At 35.7% G+C, this 16,885-nt stretch overlaps 1 protein-coding gene and 1 pseudogene across 2 annotated transcripts; both read right to left on the bottom strand.

Moving 5' to 3' along the window:
• Positions 1–2,468: 2,468 nt before the first annotated feature.
• Positions 2,469–4,091, bottom strand: LOC114827298 (basic helix-loop-helix protein 004-like). Of its 2 annotated transcripts, none has more exons than XM_070806880.1 (5): positions 3,794–4,091; positions 3,639–3,675; positions 3,432–3,540; positions 2,971–3,186; positions 2,469–2,819 (listed from the first exon to the last, which is right to left on the bottom strand). In XM_070806880.1, exons 1-5 carry the CDS (start codon positions 3,885–3,887, stop codon positions 2,772–2,774), a joined length of 504 nt encoding a protein of 167 aa, XP_070662981.1. In that variant the 5' UTR covers positions 3,888–4,091; the 3' UTR covers positions 2,469–2,771. The 2 variants fall into 2 exon arrangements, with proteins under 2 accessions (XP_070662981.1, XP_028964774.1); XM_029108941.2 differs by having other exon boundaries at positions 2,971–3,189; positions 3,794–4,082.
• An 8,043-nt stretch (positions 4,092–12,134) lies between these two features.
• On the bottom strand, positions 12,135–15,096 carry LOC103429522 (transcription factor ABORTED MICROSPORES-like; annotated as a pseudogene).
• Positions 15,097–16,885: the final 1,789 nt, after the last annotated feature.

Here is a 16,885-nt window from a genome sequence, read left to right as displayed (position 1 = left end):
TTCTCGGGGATTTCGACGGTGGTTCTGACAGAACATCATAAATGTAGGATCACCCTTGGGTGTTGTATAATTAGTACCTGTCTAGTTGGACTGCACTTAGGCTACTTATGCTCTGATTGTGTATTTCACACTTAATCTCGCACTTGCACCTTATCTTAATTAGTACTGCTAATAGTTGGATTTTTTATTTACTCATATTTCTCTATATCATTATTGCTTCCGCACTGTGCACATGGTTACGTCACTCTCATGTGACGGCTAACATGTCTTGATTTAGGTCGGGGTGTGTCATTTTAAGTTTTTAATTGAAGTCCCTCCCCTACCACATAAATGACATAATAATAAAAAAGATTCAATAATACCAATAAAAACTCAACCTTTTTTGTTTGCTTTCATTTACACTACCAATTCAATTATTCAAAATTGCTTATGGGTGCATTCTAGGTATAAAAAAAAGGGATTTTATTTTATTTTTATAAAATATGGGTACATTTATATAGGCTACACTTTACAATTAAAAAATTGGTACATTGGGTACATATTACATAAAAAAAATTGATACATTTTATACAAAAAAAGGCACGTTTTATATAGCAAAAAATGGGTACATTTTATGTAAAAAACAATGGTACATTCTAGACTAAAAAAATAAATAGATTTTACATTAAAAAATGGGTACATTTTACATAAAAATGGTACTTACAAAAAAAAAGATACATTTTGCATATAATAAAGTGGTACATTTGTAACGGAAAATGGGTACATTATAAATAAATTATGAATACAAATAAAAGGTTAAAAAAAATTATGAATACAAATAAAAATTTAAAAAATAAGGGACAAAAAGAAATTAATATATGGGTACAAATTAAAATTTAAAAGATAATCGGTACAATTTAAAAAAGGTTGCAAATTAAAAATGGGTACAAACTACAAATAGAAATATATGATAAAAAGTTTAGCCATAAATATAAATATACTAAATGTAATGTTTCTAACACTAAATAAATGACGTTAATTAAAACCCAAGGACCCTAATAAAAATTTGAAAATAAATAAGGTTTTAATCAATGAAATATAGAAAATAGGGATGAAAATTGAATTTCTCCTATTAAAAATCACCATTATATATTTAAGCTCATACTACGTCATTATTATTGTAGATCAAAGGGAAAGAAACCGAATGGGCCTAGTCCAATGTTACACATTAGTTAGTAGATTTAGACTGTGATCAACTAGTTATATGTGGAGATGGTGTTGTTGGTAACTTGGTAATGATTATGCTGATGGTCATGATAAAAGTTAACTGTGGTTGCACAATGCTTAAGCCTTCATCTCAGGTCACACCTTTTAATGGATTTTATTGACAGATTCCGAGTTATCTCCAGCATAGAGTCCCTAAATAATCAGCTTGAACTATTTCACTGTCATTTTTCTGCATAAACATTATATTTTTATTAATAAAAATATAATAAGATGCTTTATTAATTTAATTTAGATAATGTTAATTACCTGTACTTTAAAGACATTTGAGACAAGGTTTTTCAAGCTAGTCACATTTACATAACTTACTTCCAAGCCTAAATTATCCAATGCATCCATCAATCTCACAAACCCTCCTGGCTTATGCTCACATATTAGTCACAGAAAATTTATTCCCATCTAACCGAGTTACTTCCAGTTGTGACCGCATTGAATTTCACAGTTTTTTTTATTACCTAATTAAGAGAGCACTCCCGATATACGTCCAAATTTAAAAGAATATAAGATTTTAATTAAGTGTGTACCTCCATCCTTTTATTTACTGGTTTGTTTGAAATGAAAGTTTCAGTTTGACTCAAAACTTCCATAAATTTGATCGTGGTTTATAATTATAGCTTCCATACTTGTTTATTTGTGATGGTCACGATTATGGTAATTGTAATGACAACACTGATATGCTTAATGGTGGTTGTGATTGTGGTGGTGGTAGTTGTGGCAACAATGTACAGTGGCAAAGGTGGTGGTGATCTAAGGTTAGTGGTTGTATAATGGCAGGTGGTGGGAGCCACTTTATTCTCTAAGGAAAAAATGTGTGTAGGAGGATAAATAATGTTAATTTTAAAATTTAATGAGAGTACTATAGGAATTAAAAATATCCATTTTCTACTAAATTGTGAGCTCTGTATGTGTGTGTCTTGCGAAGTTCTAAATCACAAAATATTTTCGTGTTATTTTCGAAAAGTTCTAACTTATTTTTGCTATATGTTCGAACTCCAACTCCACCAATAGAAGAAAAATCAACAACATAAAGGTCGTACCTAGTGCACAAGGCTCCCGCTTTACGGAGGGTCTGGGAGAGGTGAATGTCGGCTAGCCTTACCCCCATTTATGGAGAGGCTGCTCCCAAGTCTCGAACCCGAGACCTACCACTTATGGACGAAGGCACTTGCCATCACACCAAGTGCGACCTTTAAAAATCAACAACATGAAGCATTAAAATCACCGTTATAATTAAGTTCGTACTACATGAAGTGAAAGAAACCGAATACGCGCCTAATTAATTCATACATGAATTGAGTAGATAATAATCAACTAATTAGAAAGATGTTGTAAGTGGTACTACGAAGTATGGTAATTGTAGAGGTGGTGCATGTTATTGCCTTATTGATAATGATCTTGATAGAAGTGATCCAGTGATGTCCCATTCCATAATGCTTTAGCCATCGTCTCAGGCCACCCTTATGATGGATTCCATTGACAGTTTCCGAGTTATCTCCAGCAAAGAGTCCTTAATTAACGTGATCAGCTTGAACGATTTTACTGGTGCTGTCATTTTTCTGCATAATCAAACATGTAGTTATTAGTTTATGAATAAAAATATAATAAAATGCTTTATTAATTTAATTTAGATAATGTTAATTACCTAAGACAGCAATCCAAATATACATACAAATTTAAAAGAACGTAAGATTTTAATTAAGTCTGTACCTCCATCTTTTCATTTACTGGTTTGTTTGCAATGATAGTTTCAATTTGACTCAGAATATCTGATTGTAAATTGCCATCGTTTCCACATACATTACTAGTTTCCTTTGCTGATCCTTCATTATTTGAGTTACGTTCAAGCTCTTCTTGAAGTTCTTTTACTTGCCTCACCAATTTGGACACGTACACAATCGTGTCCCCGATGATTGAAGCCCTGTCCTTCTAAGAATCAAGATGATTAGACATTCCATTAGAGTTCTGTTAAAGATTGTGTTCACATTAGCTGACTACAAGATGTGACAGTGTACTAATTAATCACATTTTTACTACATATGGTCAACTATTCATTAACATAGAAACTGTCAGCGCAATTTCCCATTATACTGTATTATTATTGTCTATTGAAAATGCTAATAATACTAATCTGAAAATTAAAATAAAAAATTAATCCCATTGATCATCACCCCAGTATTGTTAGGAACCAAAGTGCGAAGGAAATGGAGTCTGTGGCAAAGCTTATTCCTTCTCTCCATTTCAGCTTCAAAGTTTTTTGATTGAAGCCCTATCCCATTCCTACAGCAACAACAATCAGTTCATCAATAAACGTTATAAATAGGGGGAAAAAAAGTCACTGGGGAAAGGAAGAAATTGAGAGAGTAGCTAATCATAACCTTTGGTCTTCACTTTCCAGGAGGATGTTCATGCCACCTGCAAATAATTGATAAAAACCGAACCACAAAAATGGAAAAAATTAGTTTCAAATTGCTAAATCTTACGGAGTTACTAGAGACATAACAAGAACTGAGAAAAATAAAAATGGCTATACCTCTTTTGCATGGACATTTCAGTAAGAAAAACGAGATGAGAATGAAAGAAGAAACCAAAGAGAGGAAGCAGATAAAGCAAAGGTAGACATCCATAACTTTAGTCAATTAATTAATCAAATCAAGTAAAACAACCGGAGGCTCTTGCATTTCACAAAGGTTTCTTTTATATGGAATGAGTTTGGTAGGTGAACTGCAGGCCATGCATGAGTGTAGCGTGAGAGAGAACTGAATAAAAAACCTAAACAAACTAATTAATTACTTTTTGTGTTTCTTTTTTTTCGTCTTTTTGGGTAATTAAAGAGGATGGCTTGGTAAATATGGGAGGAGCATATTGCATGAATGAGCTAATATAGCGTGCGAAGTGCTAAAAAGGCTTTTCATTCATTTTGGTTTGGTATATGCATTTGCTCATGTTTCAACTACTCCAAAAGACTAAAACCTAAATTAGAAGGGAAATTGGTTATGTATGAGAGAACGTCACTAACTAATAATTGATTATTCTTTTATTTTGTCTACTTTTTTACTTTGTTTCCTTTTGCCCCCCAATTCCTAAATATGTTGATACTTTCCGTTAGCTGTGGCAATACAATCCGACTCGAAAGCCACCACGAAGAAACGAATTTGGGTGGGCGATAATCGTATTTTTGTTACAATTGCGTTATGCTCGGATTAGATCTAAACATTTTCATGTCCACACAAGACAACCCGTGAACACAAATTGCCGACTTTTGGATTTGGTTGAGTTCAAACCAATGTCGCTCAGAGAAATCAGAAGTGATACAGATATGGTATCTTCGACATCAGATGCCAACTCATTGCCAAAACAGAATAATCGCATCAAGTCACTTCTCAGTCAAAGTTTGTTAATCACATGCCATGTACTTGTAAAATTGTTACCGAAGTTTGTTAATCACATATCATCTTCCTGTAGAACTGTTATTGACTACTTCAGATAGTTAGTTAGTGATTAATTGTATTCTGTTTATTGAAATATAGTCTAGGTCATTTTTTTCCTAAATGTGGAATTCAAACTTTTAACATCCCTTCATATGCCAGTTAATTTTCAAACTTAACACGTGATCATATCTTTACAAATACACGCAAAGTCTTTTTTTCAACGTGGAATCCCAACAGTGTGTTCAAGGGTTTGGTTTTGAGAATAAGGGCCTAATGAAGCTCATCATAATAAATAGTCTATAGGCTCTTAGTTATTGGGTGAAAAAGGAGGATATTATAAAACATACCAAAAGAAAAGGGCATAGGGTTAATCAATCTAGGGTTAAGTCCTAGAAACAAGAACTACGGACGATGTTTCTAGAAAAAAAAACTCCTTGAAACACCGTTTTGGAAATACTTTAGACACTGAAAACATTGCAGTTGCTTAATACTTTAAACACTTGAAATTTTTTTTCTAGGAACGATGTTTTTCCTTCAAAGCAGTGTTTTAACAATATTAGAAACGAAGTATTTTTGACAAGAGAAGACTCTCGAATTATATTTGATACATGATGATCTGAATAGAACTTATTTGGTGTTTAAATATTCTTACCAAATCGAAGCTTCCAAATAAAGGGGGAAATAGAAAATTATAAAAATTGTCTCAACTCTTCAAACGTATTTTTGATCTAGTAAACATCAGTATTTGGCCCAAAAGACCCATAAATAATCGCATAACATTACCGAATCATGTTCGAAACAGCACAGTACAACTTCATAATTGTCAAAAACTATTTCTTTGGATAACGCCTGTCGGGGATGTCTATAATCCCGCTAGTTATTCTGTAAGATTTATATAGCCAAGATCAAGATTTAAGCCACAGTAAACACAACCAAGAAAGCACAAAGTCTTTTCATATGAACTACTGCATTCACACTAACCTGATGAACCTCCGTTGGAAAACGCCATGGCTGCAACAGTCCAAACTCTGTATGTTGCAACTCTTCTTCTCTCTGGCAGAACTCTTAATGCTCTAACTAAGAATAGGGATTAGTTCTTGATTGAGCGTATGCCTGTGAGAGCAGAGATTACAGCATATATATATATATATATATACATATACCTCTCCTAATCCAATGAGGATTTCCTATTACAATCCACTTAGGAAACAACTCATGTTTCCTAATCTATATCAGTTCATCTCCATGATAGATTCCTCTATCAACAAGAACTCACATTCATCTTCCTATAAGGCTTTCTTATACTAATCGGTCCAAATAGCTAATGCCAGTTCACCGAATACTCATGTTCATATTCTTACATTCTCCCACTTGAACATGAGACGTAGAACAAGCACAACCTTCACCAATTATAAGAAGTGATCACATAGCCTTATTCAAGATTTTATCATCATGACCAATGTCCCTTTGCATTTCAAAAAACAGAGGAATCTCAGGCTACAACTAAAAGCAGCATTGATTCAAGATTCACATGTATCCAATCCGCAAATATGACTCATGATCAACACAAAAACCAGTCCAGAAAATGCTCCCACTTTTCAAAAGATCATAACATATATTAATCTTCAATGAAAAACAACATTTCAATGATTGAATAAAATTCATGAACTATATAATCTTTTAAAACAAACAAAATTGTTTCTTAAAATATCATATGAATCTAACAAGTCCATCATCAAAACCATAATACTCCAAACCGAAGTATCAAGCCTTGAGATAAAGACACTTATTAAAAGTACAAAACAAACTAACAAACTAAACATAACTAAGTAAACCAGCTCAGACCAAAACTATAATCACAGTCCCAAAAGTGTGTTACTCACATGATTGCAATCTTCCAGTTTTCCGAAAAAGCCCAATTACTCCCACTGATCTAGACTCTCCAATACTCCCATCCGAGATACATGTTTTTGAAACTCTTTAACATGCAGCGCTTTAGTCAAAGGATCTGCAATCATCAAAACAATGCTAATATGCTGAACTTCAATCATCCCCTTCTTTACTTCCTCTCTTACTTTAAGAAATTTTACATCCATTAACCTTGAGGCAGAAGTTCTTCTGTTATTTTTTGGCAAAGAACACAACAGAGTTGTTATCACAAAACATCCTTACTGGTTTCTGAACCGATTTTACAACTTTTAAATCTGTCAGAAAGTTCTTCAACCACACAGCTTGTTTCATTCCTTCAAAATAGGCTACAAACTCAGCCTCCATAGTGGATGTAGCTATCACAGTTTGCTTAGCACTCTTCCAAGAAACTGCACCACCATTTAACATGAAAATATAACATCCGGTTGACTTTCTATCATCTACATCACCAGTCAAATCTGAGTAAATGTATCCTTCAAGTTCCAAAGATTCACCCTTACCAAAAACCAACATAAAATTCTTGGTTCTTTGTAAATATCTCAGAACATTTTTGGTAGATATCCAATGTGCTTCTCCTGGATTTGCTTGAAACCTTCCCAGCATTCCTACTATAAAAGCAATGTCTGGGCGTGTACATATGGTGGCATACATAAGGCTCCCTACCAGTGAAGCATAAGGCTTAGATTGCATCTTCTTAATTTCCAAATCAGTTTTCGGACACTGATTCTTTGAGAATTTATCCCCCTTGTTAACTGGAACTTAGCCACAGTTACAGTTTTCCATATTAAACCGGTGTAATACTCTATCAATGTAACCCTTCTGAGACAAACCAAGCTTTTTTTTTTCTGTCTATCTCGGACGATATCAATCCCTAACACATAATGTGCTTCCCCCAAGTCCTTCATGTCAAATTTTTCACTTAGCATCCTTTTGGTAACATGTAACAGTTGGAGACAAGAACTAGCTAGAAGAATGTCATCTACATAGAGCACTAAAAAGATAAACTGTGAACCAAAATATTTAGTGTAAATGCAATCATCCAACTTGTTTTCTTCGAACCCCAGTGAAGACACAATCTGATCAAACTTCAAATACCATTGTCTAGAGGCCTGTTTTAACCCATATATCGACTTATTGAGTTTACAAACCATATTCTCCTTCCCCTTTTCAACAAATCTAGTTGGCTGCTTCATGTAAATGTTCTCTTCCAAATCTCCATTGAGAAAAGCCGTTTTCACATCCATTTGATGCAACTCCAAGTCAAAATATGCAACCAAAGCCATGACAACTCGCATAGTATCTTTAGAAGATATTGGAGAAAATGTGTCATTATAATCAATCCCTTCTCTTTGTGTAAAACCCTTTGCTACTAACCAGATCTATATCTTTCAATACGACCAAGAGGATCTCTTTTAGTTTTATACACCCACTTGCAACCTATAGGCTTGATCTCAGAATTAGACTCCACAAATGTCCAAACTTTGTTCTTGTACATCGAATCTAACTCATCCTTCATTGCATTTTGACATAGAACTGATTGAGAACTTTCAATGGCCTGAGTGTATGAGAGAGGGTCATCAATATCCCTAATGTCGAAATTAGTTTCTTGTAAATAAACATAGTCACTTACTGCTGTCGACTTCTTTATTCTAGCTGACTTCCTGGGCTCAAAAGGTGATACATCTTCAATGGCTGCTGTATGTTGTGATTTAGTGATGATATCATAATTTATTGTGACTGAATCTGTCTCCATAGTGTTTTCAGTGCCCGAACCCAATTCACCACTAGAAGGCAATTCTTCATTCAAGTTTTCTACGGCAAGTGACTTTGTTGAAGGAAATAACAAAAATTGATTATTACCTGTTTGTGTAGTATTACCAGAATCTTGATCCATTTCTTCAAAAACAAAAATTTCCCTTGATAGATCTGAAACATCTTCATCTTCTAAGAAAACTGCATTATGTGTTTCTTGTATCCGAGTGTGACCTTGAGGAATATAGAACATGTATCCTTTTGATTTCTTTGGATATCCTATGAAGTAACATGACTGAGTCCTTGAATCCAGCTTTCTTTCAGTAGGATTATAAAACCTAGCTTCTGATTTACAGCCCTAAACATGGAAATAAGTGAAGTTAGGAACTCTCCCATGCCACAACTCAAAAGGTGTTGAAGAATTGCCTTGCTTGGAACTCTATTCAAAATATAATTGGCTGTCTTCAAGGCTTCTCCCCATAAGAAACCAGGCAACTTGGACCTTGACATCATGCTTCTCACCATACCAATAAGAGTTCTATCCCTCATTTCCGAGACTTCATTTTGTTGAGGTGTCCTAGGTGTTGTATACTGAGCTACAATGCCATTTTGCTCTAAGCAAAGTGCAAATGGTCCATTTTGTTATCCTGATTCAATGTACCTGCCAAAGTATTCTCCTCCCCTATCTGATCTAACAATTTTAATAACTTTACCTAACTGTTTTTCAACCTCAATTTTGTAAACAATAAAACATTTAAGGGCATCAGACTTTTCATTAATCAGAAAGGTATATCCCAGTCTAGAGAAGTCATCTATATAGTTAACAAAATACTTGTTTCCACATATGGTTTTGACTGGAAAATGACCACATATATCAGTGTGTATGATTTCAAGCAACCCTTGACTTCTTTTGGCATCTAGTTTTCTAAAGTTGGTCATTTTTCCTTTCAAACAATCAACACATTCTGTTGTAGTGGCAGAATCTAATTTGGGAATTAGCTCAATTTTGGAAAGTTGAAGAATCCTTTCTTTAGAGATGTGCCCTAACCTCTTATGCCAAAGAATGTAAGATGAATCATGTTCTAACATTCTTTTTGAATTGACATTTAAAACAGATTGATCAACAAACTCAACTAGACACTCTAGACGCCAGAGAATTTCAGACAAGAGGGCAGTTCCTAAAATTGTATCAAAACGGTTTTTTCTTAAAGATTTTCAAACATACATCATCAACATAGAATGCATAACCATCTTTTGTTATTTTAGAAGCAGAAAGCAAGTTTCTTCTCATTTTGGGCACATAGAGCACATCCTTCAGTTGTAAAACAAAACCAGAATTCAGTTTTAAGTTCACTACCCCAATGGAATGCACTGCAACCTTAGTCCCTTCCTCCACATAGACATGATACACAGTATTTCCGATCTCCTTTTGTTTTTGAAAACCTTTTAAAGAGTTAGTTATGCGGACCGAGCATCCAGTGTCAAACCACCAAGAATCAACAGGTACTTCACAAAGGTTTGACTCAACACAGACAAGTACTTGTTCCTTTTCTTTGCTCTTCACATAATCTTTAAAAATCTCACAATTCACTTTCAAATGCCCTTTAGTCTTGCACCAAAAACACTTAAGTTTAGACACATCTTTAGGTTTAGCCTTAAATTTATTAGATTTTCTAGGGGAGTCAATTACTTTAGCAGATATATTGAATTTACTAGAATTCTTAGTGAATTTAGAATTCTCACCAAAACCAGAAGAGCTGTTATTGTTGAATGCTTTCTTCTCTCTTCCAGGTTGCACATAGTATGATTCATCGATCTCTTTGCCTTTCTCTTGCTTTTGCCGAGTTTCCTCTTGCACACATTGTGTAATCAATTCATCTATGTCCCAGTTCTTGTCCTGTGTATTGTAAGAGACCTTCAACTGACTATACTTGGCAGGGAGTGCTTGAAGGATCATAAACACAAGTTGCTTCTCTCCAATATTTACATCCATGGAGTTTAACTTCTCGGCAGCATCTGACATCTTCATTATATGATCCCTTATTAAGCCAGTACCTTCTATCTTGTACTGAGTCAATACAGACATTTACTGACTTACTTCTGCCTTCTCGGACTCCTTAAATTTCTTTTCAATTGCAGCCAAGTATTCCACAGCAAGCTCTGGTTTCTTAATTCCTCCTCTAATAGTGTCAGTCATCCCAACTTCTAGGATGGAAAATGCTACCTTATTAGCCCTTGACCATCTTTCATAATCAAATTTCTCAGCTCTGGTGCTTTGATCACTAATTACAGGCTTGGGATTTTCAATTGCTATATCAAACTCATTGAGAGTCAATAGCAAGTTGATGTCCCTCCTCCACTTCTTGTAATTACTACCACCAGTAAGGATTAGAATATTTGCTAAGTTTAAGGTTTTCATTGATATTGCAGACATCGATGAACTTGAAATCACCATATGAACATTCAAAGTTCAGATTTTGTTTCACAGTCTATTGCACATCAAAGCTTTATAACCAATATCCATATATACAATATTAACAACAAACAGTTGGTAGGCGCATATAGGATTATCGGTTTCAGAATAGATCACGAACTGATCACCGTATAATCAGAACCAACCATCAATTACACTGATTTGTTCCATACATCTCAGTTCATGATTTCAATAGCGACAATAAATTTGCATAAATTTAACCAAATATAATCATCTTAAGAATGGCTTCTTTCATTATACAGACCATTAAGATGCCTTATTTACAGAAATTAAATCATATGCTAAGAATGACTTTTTTCATGTTCATAAAAAATCATTATACAGACCATTATACAAGATTTATGATATTCATATTGCTAATCCGAGTTTTGAAGATCACATACCGTTTAAAAAGACAAACATCAACACCCAGCAGCTGAAACATTTAAAACAGATGTTGAACACTTAATAACATGATTTGAATTTCCTCATATTGCTTTATGAATGAGTCGGGATTAAAGGAACAAGATAAACTCTTCTTTCCCCTAACCCAGAAAACCCCAAAAAAAAAATTATAATAGATTTCGAATACCGACAGTCATAACATTCTAACCTTATTTTACCAAAACGCACCGTTTTAGGAAAAATTGTTGTGAAACCTAGAACCGGTTTCGAAACCAGATGACCGTAATTATCTGAATTATTGACTTTGCTTGATTGAATTTAAGAACTCAAACCTATGGCTCTGATACCACATGTAAGATTTATATAGCCAAGATCAAGATTTAAGCGACAGTAAACACAACCAAGAAAGCACAAAGTCTTTTCATATGAACTACTACATTCACACTAACCTGATGAACCTCCGTTGGAAAACGCCATGGATGCAGCAGTCCAAACTCTGTATGTTGCAACTCTTCTCCTCTCTGGCAGAACTCTTAATGCTCTAACTAAGAATATGGCTTAGTTCTTGATTGAGTGTATGTCTGTGAGAGCAGAGATTACAACATATATATATATATATATATATACACACATATACCTCTCCTAATCCAATGAGGATTTCCTATTACAATCCGCTTAGGAAACAACTCATGTTTCCTAATCTATATCAGTTCATCTCCATGATAGATTCCTCTATCAACAAGAACTCACATTCATCTTCCTATAAGGCTTTCTTATACTAATCGGTCCAAATAGCTAATGCCAGTTCACCGAATACTCATGTTCATATTCTTACATATTCTACATCAGAATGCTCAAAAACATAATTAATTAGTAGATTATGCTTAACTAAGTATATAAAGATGTTGTAGGTGGTATGAAGAAGCATGGTAATCGTGGAGATGGTGTTGTTGGTAATGATCGTGTTGAAAATGATCCAATGGACTGACGTTCCCTAATGCTTTACATCATCTCTGTCCACCCTTTGGATGATGGATTCCTTGTTATCTCTAGCAGAGAGTCCCTCACATGATCAGCTTGAACTACTGCAGTGTCTTTTTTCTGCGTAATTAACCAAACATATAATTAAAATTTAATATTAGTGAGTAAAAATAAAATAATTAACATTCCCAAGTCCCAACTAATTTAAGTGCTTTTCACGAATAAGCCCCTAAAATTCTTGTTTTATAAAACACTGAAAGCGCCGGTTTGAATAAAAAAAGAAGAAAAGAATAAAAGAAAAAAACTCATTGATCCAACTATTATTAGACCTGACCATATATTGTTGTATCTGACACTTACTGTTGATAAATGAGGGATTTTGTCTTTTATAGTATGATTCTTGAATGTTACTTATCCCTAACATTAACATTAACAGTTGTGAGGAGGTACATAATTAAGTAACAATTAGGAGATAATTGGTTACCTACCTCTACTTTGAAGACGTTAGAGACAAGGCTTCTGAAGCTAGTAAATGCATTGGTCACTTCCAAGCCTAAAGAATCCAATGCATCCATCAATCTAACAAACCTTCCTGGCTTGTGCTCAAAGAACACAGTCACAAAGAATTCATTTCCATCCAACTGAATCACCCCTACCTGTGGCTGCAATCATATTATTTCATTATGTTTATCTAACATGTCAAGTTTTAAAAGATATAATAAAAGTTTATACCTCCATCTCTTGTCCCCTGTCATTAGTAATATGCGAGTCTTGGTTTTGTTTAGAGATGTTGCCAATGTCTCCTTCTGTTCCCACATGAAACCGATTTGGAAGTTCATAAGTTCCTTGTTTATTTACAATGGTATTTCCGTTTTGACTCAGAGTTTCTGGCTGCAAATTGGTGTTGTTTCCACAGATATTATTGGCATTCCTTTTCTTCCATCTTCCATCATTTGAAAGCTGCTCAAGCTCATCTTGGAGTTCTTTTTCTTACCTCTGTAACTCCTTCATGAAGTCAATCGCGTCCCCCAAGGATGGAAGCCTTGTCCATCTGTGAATCAAATGAGTAGGCATTACATTCTGCTAAAGTTGTCCCATTTTTTACGTCACATTAACCAACCACATGATGTGATTACATACTTGTCACACGAGTTACTACGATCAAGTGTTAGTTAACATATCAACCATCACATAAGCAAATGTACAGTCATCTAGTACAATTGGAAAAAAAAATAAAATAAAATAAGGCCATGATCATCACCTTAGAAATGTTGGGAACCAAAGAGCGAAGGCAATCATAGAGTCTTTCGTTAAGTTTCTTCCTTCTCTTCCTCTCCGCCACAAGGTTTTTGGATTGAGGCTTTTTTCCTGTTCTCCTCCTATAATTTGTGCCACCGTCATCATCAAATTGATCAGTACAATCAGAAGCTGAATGATTTGCAGTTCTTCCACCCTTGTGTTTAATTGAGTCTTGATCATCAACAACCTGCTGCTCCATGTTTTCTATTCCCTCATTAACTCGAATATTATTATGCAATTTGTGTGCATCACTATCAGCTCGAAGCCCCACCTCTCCCAAAGACTCATGTGAACCTTGATCAAAATTATAGACAGTATCATTGTTACTATTTTGGAGGAAATTCATTGGGAAAGTGCTGCATAGGCGGATTTGGTCAACTGCGATATCGCATGGCAAATTCGAAATGTGATCCAATGCCATTGCAGGAAAAACAGGTTGTTGCTGGAAACTATGAATGTTGTTCAGATGATCATTTCCTTCATTTTCATCTACCAGAAATGCCTTTGGTCTTATGTCACTGCTCATGTTGTTTATATCAACAGTGAAGCTTGTTTTTGTGCTTGCATTAAGCAGGATGTCTTGCTCATGTGAAATGTTGCATTGGACAGTGATAAAATCAATCACTTGTTGGTCTTCAGAGACCTGTGAAAGTGAAGAAAAAAAAAAAGCGTATTAATGAATACTTATAAATTGTAATGTGTGAATTTGTTAGTTGCTGGCAAAAACTATTGTGACCCTTACATACCCCATCCCCCACAAAACTTTTGTAGGACACAATGTTTCAAGTGGTTGGTTCATATCATGTACACAAGAAATTCTAGCATACAAACGTTTGCATACAGCACCTTTGTATGTGGATCTAACTCAGGCTCACATTTTGTGTGAGAGGTGACACCTACGGACACGCATATGCAAGAATTTCCCCACATAAAAGTCTAAAATAACAAATTAAAAGGAAGGTTTAGAAGTGAAGCATCATACATATCATACATCTTTAGAGGCAAACATCTCAATCAACCCTCCACTACTTGGAACCAAAACCCTAGTCTCATCTCTTTCCTGCAAAATGTAAGTGATGAGGAGAGTTACATAGGGACCTATTATTGGCACTCCAAAATTTCTATATTTAGTAAGAAAAATAGTCTAATAAGGAGTGCACAATTGAATTTTTGGGGTATGGGATTTCGAACAAAATGTTGTGGGGGATGGGGTATGTAAGGGTCACAATAGTTTTTGCCAGCAACTAACAAATTCACACATTACAATTTATAAGTATTCATTAATACGCTTTTTTTTTTCTTCACTTTCACAGGTCTCTGAAGACCAACAAGTGATTGATTTTATCACTGTCCAATGCAACATTTCACATGAGCAAGACATCCTGCTTAATGCAAGCACAAAAACAAGCTTCACTGTTGATATAAACAACATGAGCAGTGACATAAGACCAAAGGCATTTCTGGTAGATGAAAATGAAGGAAATGATCATCTGAACAACATTCATAGTTTCCAGCAACAACCTGTTTTTCCTGCAATGGCATTGGATCACATTTCGAATTTGCCATGCGATATCGCAGTTGACCACATTCTTACCTGAGGTGGACGGATGGGATGTCTTAGATGGCTGCGGCATGGGTGATGGTACCCTTGCCGTGGGGTAGGTGTTCTCATCTTCTTCGAGTTGTATCTTCTCATCTTCCTTGTTTCTCACCTCTTTTCCACTTCGTAATGTGATAGCCTTTGCAGATTCGAAGCCACCCTTTGGATTGACCACCGTAGTGCTTGGTAACTTACCATTTTCACGGAATTGCCCCAAAAATTCGGCCATTTGGCCCATTTGCTTCTTCAGCTCATTAACCTCCTTTGCTTGGTTCTGCATTCCCTGCGCCATGGTGGTTAGTAACTGATATGTTTTATCATCATTCATAGACGTACCTGGTTGAGTTTGGGAAGATTGTGCCTGAGGAGGTGGTTGTGGTTCCATTGGCCTTGGAAAGAAACCCGGGGGTTGTCGGAATCCACTTTGTTGGCCATATTGTGGTGCATCTCTCCATCTGAAATTGGGGTGGTCACGCCATCCCGGGTTGTATGTATTGGAGAAAGGATCATTCCTTGGTTGGTTTTGATTCCCATAACCCACAACATTGGCCGATTCCCATCCTCCATTCTCAATTAATTGAGGGCATTGATCAGATTTGTGTCCTTGAATGGAGCATACACCACAGATTGTAGTTCCTTGCGTTTTGGGGCCTTCAACCAACTGCGATAACATAGACGTAAGGTTAGCCATTTGGGATTGTAACTCAGAAATAGAACTTACCTCATTGACATGATGTGGCCGTGGGGTGTCTCTTTGCCCAACACCTTCATATTGTTGTGCATTGAGTGCTCGATTCGCAATGAGAGTTTTGGCATCCCTAGGTGTCTTATCCACTAGAGCTCCTCCCGCGAAAGCATCCAACATTTGCCGTTCAAGTGGTAAAAGACCTTCGTAAAAGTATTGAAGAAGTAACTCCTCCTTCATCTGATGCTGTGGACAAGAAGCAACAAGTGATTTAAATCGTTCATAATAAGATGGAAAAGATTCACCTTGGCTTTGCTGAATTCCACTTATTTTTTTACGAAGAAGAATGATGCGAGAAGTTGGGAAAAACTTCTCCAGAAACGCCCTCTTCATACTCTCCCAAGATGTAACTGTACCGGGAGCCAACTCGTATAACCAATCCTTGGCTTTGTCCATTAAAGAGAATGGAAAAGCCTTCATCTTTAAAATACTTCCGTCAACGGTAACCGGAGTCATACTTGAGCACACCACTTCAAATTCCTTCAAATGTTTGTTCGGATCCTCCATGGAAAGCCCATGGAACTTTGGAATGTGGTGGAGCAAACTTGACTTTAACTCGAACTCTTCGGTTTTACCTTGAGCAGCCATGGGATATTGGATACACAATGGTGCGGCATTATCCAAACCCGAGGCGGCAAGCTCCTTGAGCGTACGGTTGTCCATGGCTATACCTTGCTATTCTCCACCCACTTGTGCCGTGGCCTTCTCTTCAACCTCAACTTCTTGCTCTTATAATTCAGGCTCGGGACTAGGAGGATTAGACTCTTGCAATTTCTTTTTCCTTCTCAAAGTCCTCTCAAAATCACCGTCAAGGTCGGAGATATGCTCACGAACAGGTTGTGAGCTACGGGTCATAAACTAGTACCTAAAAACAAAGAAAACAAAACAAATCAGCAACTTAAACAGAAACTTAAACAAAATACAATAATTCGAAAGAAAACAATCCAAGAGATTAGCAAAGTTGCTAATCCCCGGCAATGGTGCCAAAATTTGATGTGAAAAATAAGTTA

This window comes from Malus domestica, chromosome 10, assembly GCF_042453785.1.
Source record: "Malus domestica chromosome 10, GDT2T_hap1".
Taxonomy (NCBI): domain Eukaryota; kingdom Viridiplantae; phylum Streptophyta; class Magnoliopsida; order Rosales; family Rosaceae; genus Malus; species Malus domestica.
Note: the sequence above shows the minus strand (reverse complement) of the source record. Positions and strands in the feature narration are given on the sequence as shown.

Bases quoted from the DNA above. Each gene is read 5' to 3' on its own strand.
- LOC114827298 (XM_029108941.2), bottom strand. From the start codon at position 3,887: ATGGATGTCTACCTTTGCTTTATCTGCTTCCTCTCTTTGGTTTCTTCT. The intron at 3,541-3,638 runs GTTATGATTAGC...TTGTTGCTGTAG, and splicing joins CTGGAAAGTGAAGACCAAAG to GAATGGGATAGGGCTTCAAT. The intron at 2,820-2,970 runs GTACAGACTTAA...TTGATTATGCAG, and splicing joins CAGTAAATGAAAAGATGGAG to AAAAATGACAGCACCAGTAA.